Here is an 11,993-nt window from a genome sequence, read left to right as displayed (position 1 = left end):
GTGGTGGTGGTGGTGGATTCTGGCGTTCTTTACACAACCGGGATGCAGGTGGACAAGAGCGACTCTAAAGGCCTTTGCCACCAAGCGCAGAGCTGGAGAGCCGGTGGCTGCAGCCCCCACTTCCACCCCCTCCCTTTCGGGGCTTTCGGCCTGTCAGGTCCCGCCCCGAGTGGGCGTGGCCGTCATGCTCCGGGACTCCCAGGGGCGGGGCCGGGGCGGGTCTGCAACGGGGGGGCGGGGGTGGCGGGCGGGAGCAGCCCGGTTGGGGAGGCCCGCGGGGAGGCGCCTCATCCGGAGGCTGTCCCGCACCGCATAAAGCGGCAGACGCACCGGGTGCCCCGCAGCCGCTCGGGCCGGTCGCCGCTGCGGAGAAGCTGCTCCGATGCTCCAGAGCGGCCATGGTCGTCCCGCACTGGTGGGACCATCTGCGGGCTGGCAGCTCGGAGGTGGATTGGTGCGAGGACAACTACACCATCGTGCCTGCCATCGCCGAGTTCTACAACACGGTGCGGGACGCAGGAGCGGGAGGGCAGGCGGGCGGAGGGAGGGAGCTGTCCCCGGGGCTGTGGAGCCTGGAAGCAGGCAGTGGGTGACCGTGGATGTCCGAGGCAGGAGTCACTCCACGCCCCCTTCTCCCGGCGCTGCTTCCAGCTCCATTTCTGCACCCCTCTCCGATCCCTATCCAGGGCATCTGGGCTCCTCCAGCTCTTCCTGTCATTTTCTTCTGATGGCTCTATTGTCTTGTTTGGCTCCCCTGGTCCTGGAGCCAGGGGTCCGGTCCGCGTCAACCCATTCTTCCAGTTTGGGTTAGTTGGGGGGTGTGAACCCACAGGGGCTGGTCCCTTCCTCCCTGCTTAGGATCTTTGTGGCGTGACCTGGATCTCATTGTGCGCTTTTGCCCTGAGTACCTGCTTTGGACGCACTGGGAGAGTGGAGTCCGGGACATGGGCCCACTCCCACTAGTCGGCATGCCCTTTCCACTAAACTATGACAATACTGATGGAATTATTTCTGCCCAGAATTAAGTTAATTACTTTGAGTTCTTTTTCTTGTTGCTTTTAGAGTCCAGTTTTGAGCCAGCTCCTGGGGGTGACAGTGAAATTTGGAAGTGATATCGTGTGGGTTTTCTGGACTTGCCTAGGTCCCTGGATATGGACAAGCGGAAATTTCAGAAACCTAGGCTTTTGGTCTGTGGGAGGGAAGGGTCGTCCCCAGAAGAGGAAATGTCCCTGCTTTTTCCCTGTGCCCATCGCTCAGGATTCTGGTACCCAATGTGACTTTGCATGATCATTTTTCTGGCTTATCTTTTTTTGCTGTTCAAACACAGAAAACAGGAACTCCTGGTTTGAGTCATTGTGAGTATGAGATTGTTATTTAGGATTTTTCCCCCCTCTTGGATTTCTGGAAGAATGTCCTCAGCAAGAATCGGGCATTATTGCCTGGATAGATCTCTGGTCTCTTTTATTTCCGCCCCGCTCCGTCCTTTACTTTTGATCCCCTCCCCCACCCCGTTTTTGTTTGTATTACTCTTTTATTCCCATGGTGAAAAGACTAGGCTATTGAGGGAGCTGTCATGCCCACATGCTGGTATGTCTGGGGCTACAACCCAGAATTCTCCACCTTGCCTCACCTCAGTGCTAAAAAACATTGTCCTCCCCATCAGCATCCAGACTTCTTCTTTTTTTTTTTTTTTTTTTGGTTTTTTTTCGAGACAAGGTTTCTCTGTGTAGCTTTGCTCCTTTCCTGGAACTCACTTTGTAGGCCAGGCTGGCCTTGAACTCACAGAGATCTGCCTGCCTCTGCCTCCCAAGTGCTGGGATTAAAGGCATGCGCCACCACCTTCTTATATGGCCAGGTTAGTTGCTCAAGGAAACCAGACTTTTGAAATTCAGAGACATAGGAAAAGATCTAGTTAGTGGAAGTGGCCACACTTTTCCTAGTACACAACCTGGTGAAGCATGCTGCTCTCAGGTACACACAGGCACCCACAGAAGGGCCGGAGCAGGGCAAGGTACTTTCAACGAGGAGAAACACCAGTGGTACCAAGTGGAAATTTGCTGAGAAATACTAAAGACTTCACAGAGTTGAGGGAATGACAGACTGGTGTCGGGTTCTTGAACACCCACCATGGCAGTTTCCTGTGCAGTGTGAGGCCTGCAGAGAGTCAGCCCTGTCATTAGGTCCCTCAACGCTCGTGCATAGCTGCTTTTGCCAGCCTTGAAAAACCCCCAGTGCTAGGGGAGGGGGAGACAGTGATCTACCTTCCCTCCTCTTCGCTTCCTTCTCCTCTGCCCGCTCCGCTTAGCTTTTCCCTGTCTGACAAGGGTCTTCCTGTAGAGCCCAGACTGGAACTCAACTGGATGTCCTCCCAGCCCAGCTTCTCAAGTGGCCTGTGCACCTGGCTCCTTTTTTCTTTTCAGCCTAACCTCCCGGGAGCTTAGACAGTGAGGACCAAGCTCTGTTTCAGAAAAGAGCTGCGGTGTTTGTGACCCCTTAATCTAGCCCATCTACCTGACAATTTTTTTTTCTTTGGGATTAATAAACCACCATATTTTTCTCCGGAATATATGTGGAAGGTTACAGAGAAATAGGTGGTCAGCCGGTTGTTATGTGTAAGCCCCCAAACCATTTCTGTTTCACCATGGCTCTGCCCGTGTGCTGATGCTATCACAGGCCTTTCCTGAACCGTTCTTTCTCATGCATGGAGAACACCAATGAATTGTTGATGATAAGCATCTCCTAAGGGCCTCATGATAAGACAGCAGGCTTCATTATTCATTTGTTCATTTGTGGTTTTTTTGTTTTTTATTTCGAGCTTTTGATGTTTTGCTTGCATGTATGTCTGGGTGAGGTTGTCAGGCCCCTAGGAACTGGAGTTACAGATAGCTATGAGCCGCCATGTGGGTGTTAGGAATTGAACCCAGGTCTTTTGGAAGGTCAGTCAGTGCTCTTAACCAATGAGCCATCGCTCTAGCTCCTGTTTGTTCTGAGACAGGGTCTCACCATGTAGCTCTGGCTGGCCTGGGTCTCACTGTGTAGACCAAACTGGCTTCAAATTCACAGAGATCTGCCTGCCTCTGCCTCCAGAGTGCTAAAACGAAAGGCCTGCACCACCTTGCTTATCTCTTTTGTTTTAAGACAGGGTCTCCCTACGTAGTCCACCTCCATTCCTAGCCTTCTGGGTGGAAAACAGGTTAAACATCTCTTCCGCAGAAGACACAACCCTGTATGTTTAACATTCCTGCTTCCCCTAGTGCTTATCTGTGAGTGCAAGGACCTTTGTGCTCCCAACCGTCACTCTGGCTGTACAGAACTGCCTTCCTCTTCCCATGCTCCCTGTAACAGATTGGCCACAGTTCACTTAGTCACTTAACTCCTTCCTGATGAACATATAGAGACGTTTCTGGATGCATTATTGCTTTCATTTTGGCTTTTGAAGAGAGGTACAGAGGAAGTCCACATAAACACATCTGGATATACTTTTTTTTCTTTTTTTCATCACGGGGCGGGGGTGTCAAACCTGAGGCTTTGTGCATGATAGACAAGCATTCAACCTCTGAGCTATATATCTGGCCCACATAGTTGTGCTTTACCAGTATTACTTCTCACTGGAGAATTGCTGTGTTGAGAGTATTCGTTGGGTTTTTGCTTCTGTCTTTATTTTGAGATATAGTTTTACCAGTCAGTAGTCCTAACTGGCCTGGAACCTGCTAATGTAAAACAAACTGACCTAAAACTTCCAGTGATCCTCTTGCCTTAGCCTGTAAAATACCAGGATTGCAGGCATGTGACACCTGCCCAAATTAAAATGTTATTTATTTGTTTATGTTTTGTTTTTTTGAGACAAGGTTTCTCTGTGTAGCTTTGGAGTCTGTCCTGGAACTCGCTGTGTAGACCAGGCTGGTCTTGAACTCACAGAGATCCACCTGCCTCTGCCTCCCAAGTGCTGGGATTAAAGGTGTGCGCCACCACTGCCCGGCTATTTATTTTTAAACGAGATCTTATGTAGCTCAGGTTCAGTTAAAACTCCCTTTGTAGCCAAGGATGACATTACACTCCTGGTTGTCTTGCCTCTATTCCCCAAGTGCTGGAATTATAGGCGTCAATAGTCATACCTGACTTGAAAACATGCACTGTAAATGCTGATCATTATTGCCAAAGGCCTACCCGAGAGAGTACACAGCTTCCTCCCACCGTTTGCCGCCACCCTTTTATCACCCGTCTTTGGCTTCCAGTAAATACCAGCCTTTCTTCTAAGGATTCACCACTTAAGCCAGTGTGGTAGCACATGCCTTCAATCCTAGCACTAGGGCAGAGGTGGGCAGGTCTCGGAGAGACCCAGGCCAGCATAGTCTAAGTAGTAAGCTGCAGGCCAGCCAGGGCTACACTGTTTCAAAAAACAAAGAGAACTCACTCTTTCCCTTTCCTTGCTCACCTAGGATACTGTTGTTTGTTTGTTTGTTTGTTTGTTTGTTTGTTTCTACATGCAATCCTTACTGGGTTGAATGGTGTGGGTTTATTTGGTTTGGTTTTTAAGACAGAGTCAGATGTTATAGCCTAATGTAGCTTAGAACTCACTCTGTAACCCAGGCTGACCCTGAGCTCACAGAAACCCTGCCTCAACATCCCAATACTAGGCTTCCAGATGTGAGGCTCCTTTGGGGGCTAAGTGGAGTCGACTTTGTGACCACTGGGTCTGGCCTTTGAAGGCTCTGTTGCTGACCAGTGACTTGGGAAACAGAGATAAACAGGTACTGGGGGAGGGGAGTGAAAGATATGCATAAAATCAGCACGTGGTCTCTTACCTCCTCCTTTGTACCCAGCTAGCACAAGGAAAGCTAAGCTCTCTTTACGTGTCCACGTCGGGGGTCCCCTTCTCTCTTGAACAGACTCTGCCTGGCTGGTAGCTTGCCTAAGCATATACTGCCATGTGCCTGTCACATAAGTCACTGGGCATTTGGGTTCATAATAGTGACACATACAAGCTGCTGAGGTATTGTTGGCACACCACATCAGGGTGTGCATAGTGTGGCCTGGAGGAGGGTTGCAAAGGGGCCTCTGAGTAGGGTGACCAAACTTATCCTACGTATTTTACTTGCAATTTTTAATTAACTTAAAAAGCATTTCCATTTACTTATTTTAATTTCTTTACATTTTATTTTATGTGTATGAATGTTTGCTTTCTATGTGTATATGTGCACCATGTATGTGGAGTAAGCATGGAGGCCAGAAGAGGGCATCAGATCCCCCTGGGAACTGGAGTTACCAAGGGTTGTGAGCTGCTATGTGGTGCTGGGAACCCACCCTGAGTCCTTTACAAGAGCAGTCAGCACTCCTGCTGTGCTGTATTTCACCCCTATTTATTTAGGAGTGTGTGTGTGTGTGTGTGTGTGTGTGTGTGTGTGTGTGTGTGTGTGTAGTTGCGTATATGTGGAAGTCACGGGGCAACTTGTGGGAGTCAGTTCTCTCCTTCTACCATTTGGGCTTAGGGATAGAACTCAGGTCCTTGGGTGTGGCAGCAACTATCTCTCCTGTCCAATTTTCTTGATTTTTACAACTGGAAGTCCTGTGCTCTGGAAGACCCCCTGAGTTCCTGGCAAACCAAAACATTTGGCCACCCCACAGGCAGGAATGGGGCAGTGTAGTGGAGGACTAGGAATCCGCACGCAGTTGGGAGGCACAGACAATACACTTAGCCAGGATGGGAGTCCTAGGCTGCTCTTGAACCTATGTTCAGCAAGCTTCCTGCCTGTGCCTTTGTCTGGACTCCCCACATCTATGGGAAAGGCTCATTCCAATTTGTCAGAGCAAGAGTACAGTGTGTTCATAAGATGGCCTTGGAACAAATGCTGGATAGGAATCCACAGAATAAGGAACTCTTAGAGGAAACAATGGATTTTGAAGTTGTAGTTTTCCTTAGTAAAAAAACAAAAACAAGGCCAGGTGGTGGTGGCACACACCTTTAATCCCAGCACTCAGAAGGCGGACCTCTGTGAGTTCAAGGCCAGTCTGGTCTACAGAGTGAGTTCCAGGACAGCCAGGACTGTTTCACAGAGAAACCCTGTCTCGAAAAAACAAAAAACAAAAAACAAAAACAAAAACAAAAAAAACCAAAACCCCAAAACTATCTGGAGAGAGGGAACAAACCAGTTCTTCAAGGGATAATTCATCAGTGAACTTAAGGCAATCTCCCTTTAGCTGAACTATCATACGTACAACTTTACAGACCCTCGGCGTTTTTTGGATGAGAGCTTGTTTCTCAGGAGAGATGGAGCCACAGAGTCTGTCTCTAGCTATAACTCGTTTGTCTTTCTGTATTTATTTTGGTATTCCTTCCTCTTTTTGTTTTGAGAACGGCCGCTCTCTAATTTAGGCTTTTCCTTTCCATATAGTGATGTCTTTAAAAGGAAGAGTGGTGGCCAGCAAGCCTTGGTAGACAGGCTGTTGAGAAGTTTAAAAAAAAAATATGATTTTTAGTGTTAGTAGGGAGCATATATCAGAAGGGTGCTTATATGTGAACTTAAAAATAACTGTGGAATGGCGGGAAATGCCTGGAGTCCCAGCATTTGAAAGGCTGAAGCAGCAGATTGGGATGGCTTGAGGCCAGCCTAGGCTGCACTCGGAGACCCTTCTCAAAACCCTAAAACATAAAACAAAGTAAATAATAAATAATAATGTTGAAGTATCATAATTTTACTGCAGGTGCAGTAAACAAACTCATCCCTTCCTGAATAGCATACGAGCACATTTATGCACGACAAGGATGTCCCTTACTTGTGGTAACATGAATCTATACAGCCACGTAATGGACAGCTTGCCAGTCATAGTTCCACTTGGCTGAAGCAAGAGATATCGATAGGCCTTCAGGGGACAAAGACACATTGGAGTAAAAGTCAAGATGCGTGATAGAGCAAGTGTGTGTTGTGCACACGGGTAATTGCAGTGCTTGGTAGGAAGAGACAGGAGATCAGGAGTTTAAGGTCATTCTTGGCTACCTAGGGACTACAAGGCCAGCCTGAGCTACCTGAGATCCTACCACAAACAAGCAAACACATCCCCAAGTGCACTGTATTTCCCAGCATTGTAAAGGAGACTCCAAATTGGCATCCTTTTCCCTGAAAAAAACAAAAACAAAAAACAGACAAACAAAAAGAGGCAAACCAAACAAAACAAGACAAGAAAAAGCCCTCTTGCTATCTGCAGCAGTGAACAGCAGTGAGCTAAATCCTTGTTCACTAAGGTGAAAAGTTTCACACAATGACAGCGTTGCAGTATGGGACATGTCTGCTTTCCTTCACATAAATTCAAGGAAATGGGTTGATGGTTTGCATCCAGAACAGGATTTATTTCTGGGGAGAAGGGTAGAAAGGAATTTTTAACTTGTAAGATGTTTCTTAGAGGTAGTGCTTGCCCATGAACAGCAGGGAAAACGATTCAGCTGCAATTCAGTTTTTCTGTTCCTTCTCTCCCTTCGCCATCTCCCATTTCATCTATTTTTTCCCCTACTGTATGAAAGTCAAGTTTAAATCACATGATGGGGCATGTGAGCATAGTGCGATGGCCTTCACTCTTCTTAGTGAAGGAAAAAGTTGAGATGTGAATGACCCAGTTGGAGGTGAAACCTGGGATTGGCAGTGGGAGGAGCCTTCTGGGTCTTTATATCCCCTTAAAGCAAGGGATGGCTTTGTAAGTGCCCCTGGGTCTTTAAAATATATATATATATATATATATATATATATATATATATACATATATATATATATATATATATATATATATGTATATGAATGCTCTACCTGCACGTGTGCCTTCATGTCGGAAGAGGGCATCAGATCCCACTATAGATGGTTGTGAGTCAACGTGTGGTTGCTGGGAATTGAACTTAAGACCTCTGGAAGAACAGTCAGTGCTCAGAACCACTGCGTCATCTCTCTAGCCGGCCCCTGGGTCTTTAAATGTCTTCACTAGAAGTGAGAAGCTGTGCTCATAGCATGAGCAGGAACTCGTGTGTATGCAGCAGGTAAGGTAAGCCCCATTCTGTCTGCCTTAGTCTTCCTTATTTCCCCCAGGCCTTGGGGATTGAACCCAGGGCCTCATGCATGCTAGGCTAGTACTGTATCACTGAGCTATAGCCCTAGCCCTGACTTCTTTTTGAACATCATTTTTGGGATGTTACCAGTGTGGTTTCTGAGGTCTGGGGGAAAGCCCCTCTGCCTAGCTGTCTTCCTCTGAGTTCAGGTGCCCATACGGTTCCTGTGAGCCTCCCTCACTTTCTGGATTAGCCAACAGGGGTGGTCACATCTGTCTTTTGGAAACCCCCTTGCCTTTGTTTTTGAGTTTTCATCTTTACTGACTGTGCTATCTAGTTGTGGGTTTTTGTCAACTTGAAAAAAGCTGGAGTCATTTGGGATGTGGGTCTCTCAGTTGAGAAAATGTCTTCATGAGACTAGCCTGTAGGCAAATCTGTAGGGCATTTGCTTCATTACTGATTGATGGAGAAGGCCCAGCCCATTGTGGGTGGGGCCACCCCTTGGACTGGTGGTCCTGGGTGGTATAAGAAAACAGGTAGTGGGTGAGCGAGGCAGTAAGCAGTATGTAGAGGTCAGAGGACAACTGAAGGAGTTGGTTCTCCCCTTCCTCCTGGTGGGTCCCAGGAATTGAACTCTGATCATTGGGTTTAGTGGCAAGTGAGTCTTACCAACCTTGCTCTTTGGATTTTTAAATTTTGAGACAGGGTCTCACTAAGTTGCCCAGACTGGCTATTAATTCAAGCTGTAGCTTAGGAAGGCCTTGAACTTGGGATCCTCCTGCCTCACCTCCAGAGTAGCTGAGATTACAGGCATGAGCAACCAGGTCTGGTTCTTTCTACTTTTTAAAGGTTTATTTTTGCCGGGCGGTGGTGGCTGTCTTCGTTAAGGTTTTTATCGCTGTGAAGAGACACCATGACTATGGCAACTCTTAAAAAGAAAAAATTTAATTGGGGTGGCTCCCTTACAATTTTAGAGGTTCAGTTCATTATCGTCATAATGGGGAGCATGGCTGCATGCAGGCAGATGTGGTGCTGGAGTAGCTGATGGTCCTACATCTTGCAGGCAACAGGAAGTCAACTGTCACACTGGGTGGTATCCTGAGCATAGGAAACCTCAATGCCCACCCTTACAGTGACACACTTCCTCCAGCAAGGCCATACCCACTCCAACAAAGCCACACCTCCTAACAGTGCTACTCCCTATGAGATTATGGGGGCCAATTACATTCAAATTACCACAGTGGTGCATGCCTTTAATCCCAGCACTTGGGAGACAGAGGCGGGTGGATCTTTGTGAGTTCAAGGCCAGCCTGATCTACAAAGCAAGTTCCAGGACAGCCAAGGCTATTACACAGAGAAACCCTGCCTCAAAAAACATACAAACAAACAAAGATATTTATTTTATTACTAGTTTTTGAAGATTTACTTGTTCTGTATCATGTGTGTGACTGTTTTGTTTCTGTGTGTACACCACATACATGTCTAGTGCTAGAGGGGGCCAGAAAACAGTGTTGGATTGTCTGGAAGTGGAGTTAGAGATGGCTGTGAATTGTCACGTTACTGTTGGGAACTGAACTTGGATCCTCTGTAAAAGAAGCAAGTGCTCTTACCCACTGAGCCATCTCTCTGGCCTTCTTTTTTTTGTTTTTAAGTGTGTGTGTGTGTGTGTGTGTGTGTGTGTGTGTGTGTGTGTGTGTGTGAGTGCAGTGCCTTCTGAGGTCATGAGGCATGGTGTTCCCTAGAGCTGGAGTTATAGGCAGCTGTAAGAGCCACCTGCTGAGGGTGCTGTGAACCCTGGTCTCTGCAGGAGCAACATGTGCTCTTAACTACTGAGTCACTTGTTTTGTTTTTTAAAGTCTTTTTTTTTTTTTTTTTTTTTTTTTCTCTGCATGCCTCCCACCTCACCTCCAGGGCTAAAGCCCATGTAGACTTAGATGTTATCTTTATATTCTGCATGCACAGGCCTGGACCAAGAGCTCCTCCTTCAGCAACTGGAGATGATACTTAGAAGTTTGAATGTCAGGCTGGAGAGATGGCTCAGCAATTGAGAGCACTGGCTGCTCTTCCAGAGGACCTGGTTCAGTTCCCAGCAACCACGTGACAGCTGACAACTATGTAGCTCCAGTTCCAGGGGATCCAACACCCTCACACAGACGTGTGTTCAGGCAAAACACCAATGCACAGGAAATAAAAATAAATTTAGAGAGAGAGAGAGAGAGAGAGAGAGAGAGAGAGAGAGAGAGAGAGAGAAGAGAGAGAAAGCTGAATGTTCCTACCATTGCATACCTTCTTGAATGGCCTTACTTTAAAGATGAACAATAGGGTATAATGTACAGTTTCGGCGAGGACTAGAACCCTTGTACACTGTTGGTAAGAGTGTAAAACAAAGGTGAAAACCCTCAAAAACCTGCTATTGAATGTAGAATTGCCAAGTCACCAGCGCCAAATCTGGTCCTGCTCCCATAAGAAATATCTTAAGCCGGGCGGTGGTGGCGCACGCCTTTAATCCCAGCACTCGGGAGGCAGAGCCAGGCGGATCTCTGTGAGTTCGAGGCCAGCCTGGGCTACCAAGTGAGTTCCAGGAAAGGCGCAAAGCTACACAGAGAAACCCTGTCTCGAAAAACCAAAAAAAAAAAAAAAAAAAAAAAAAAAAAAAAAAAAAAAAAAAAGAAATATCTTAAACCTAGTTGTTTATAATATGAGAAGGTTCTCACAGTTCTGAAGGCTGGAGACATAAGATAGAGGAGCCAGCCAATTGTTTTCTGGTGAGGGCATTGTCTCTCAGCTACGGCCTCCTGCCCTTACCTTTCCGTCTCCCCATCCTCCAACTCCCCTTCTTCCTCCTTTTTTTTTTTTTTTGGTGGTGGTGGTGGTGGTGGTGGTGGTAGTGGTGGTGGTGGTGGTGGTAATTCTGTTGAAGGCAGGGCCTCATAAATACCAGACAGGCATCTTACTAACTGAGATCTTTCCCAGCTCTTAAAACTTAGAGTGAGGTTGTAGAACTGTAATTTACAGTATGTTTTCTGAGCATAGGAGATATGACTATTCCAAACTGAGACTTGCTATATGTGAGAAATTTACACTGAGTTTAAAAGTCTTGGCATGAACCAAAGAATGTACAATATCTTACCTCTATTTTTACTAATATTTTTCTCTTATTTTTTTATTAAGATTGATTTTTTTATTTTATATGTATGGGTGTTTTTGTCTGCTTGTCTGTCTGTGCACCAAATGCATGCATTGCTTGTGGAGGCCAGGAGAGGGCATCGGATCCCCTGGAACTGAGTGAAGACTGTGAACTATCACATGGGTTCTGGGAATCAAACCCAGGTCGTCTGGGAGAGTGGCCTGTGCTCTTAATTGCTAAGCCATATCTCCAGTCCCTGGTTTGTTTACTTATTTACTTATTGTTTGCATAAATTCAACTAATCAAATTCATAGTCCTCCAGTCTCAGCTTCCCAAGAAGTTGGGATATGGGTTTAAGTTACCTTGCTAGACTAATGATATTTTAATAGTGATTGCATATTATTCAGACAATAATATCTATACTATATTACATTAGATAAAACATTATTAATTTTTTAAAACAGTTGAGTGCTTCCTGGAGACATAATAGGTTTAAGAAGAAATAAAATTTGCAAGTTAAAAGACAATTTTCTTTCTTTCTTTCTTTCTTTCTTTCTTTCTTTCTTTCTTTCTTTCTTTCTTTTTCTTCCTTCCTTCCTTCCTTCCTTCCTTCCTTCCTTCCTTCCTTCCTTCCTTCCTTCCTTCCTTCCTTTCTTTCTTTCTTTCTTTCTTTCTTTCTTTCTTTCTTTCTTCGGAATACAGATGGGGGCCAGGGTGGGAGGTGGTGTGGTGGGGGGCAGTTTCATGTTGCCCAGGCTCATTATGTGGCTGACTGTCCTTGAACTCCCGATCTTCCTGCCTCAGACTGAGTGCTGCGCCACCATGCCCAGCCAAGCA

General features: G+C 46.5%; 1 protein-coding gene across 1 annotated transcript in view; it reads left to right on the top strand.

The window, feature by feature from the left end:
- The first annotated feature begins 303 nt into the window (after positions 1-303).
- Positions 304-11,993, top strand: part of Acer2 (alkaline ceramidase 2) — a 41,274-nt gene continuing 29,584 nt past the window's right edge. Inside the window, exon 1 of the mRNA XM_052717870.1 lies at positions 304-506. Within this exon, the coding sequence (XP_052573830.1) occupies positions 399-506 (108 nt within the window). The 5' untranslated portion in view covers positions 304-398. The remainder of the gene's footprint in view (positions 507-11,993) is intronic.

This window comes from Peromyscus californicus, unplaced genomic scaffold (genome assembly GCF_007827085.1).
Source record: "Peromyscus californicus insignis strain IS unplaced genomic scaffold, ASM782708v3 Scaffold_5__1_contigs__length_169319896, whole genome shotgun sequence".
In the NCBI taxonomy this organism is placed as follows: domain Eukaryota; kingdom Metazoa; phylum Chordata; class Mammalia; order Rodentia; family Cricetidae; genus Peromyscus; species Peromyscus californicus.
Note: the sequence above shows the minus strand (reverse complement) of the source record. Positions and strands in the feature narration are given on the sequence as shown.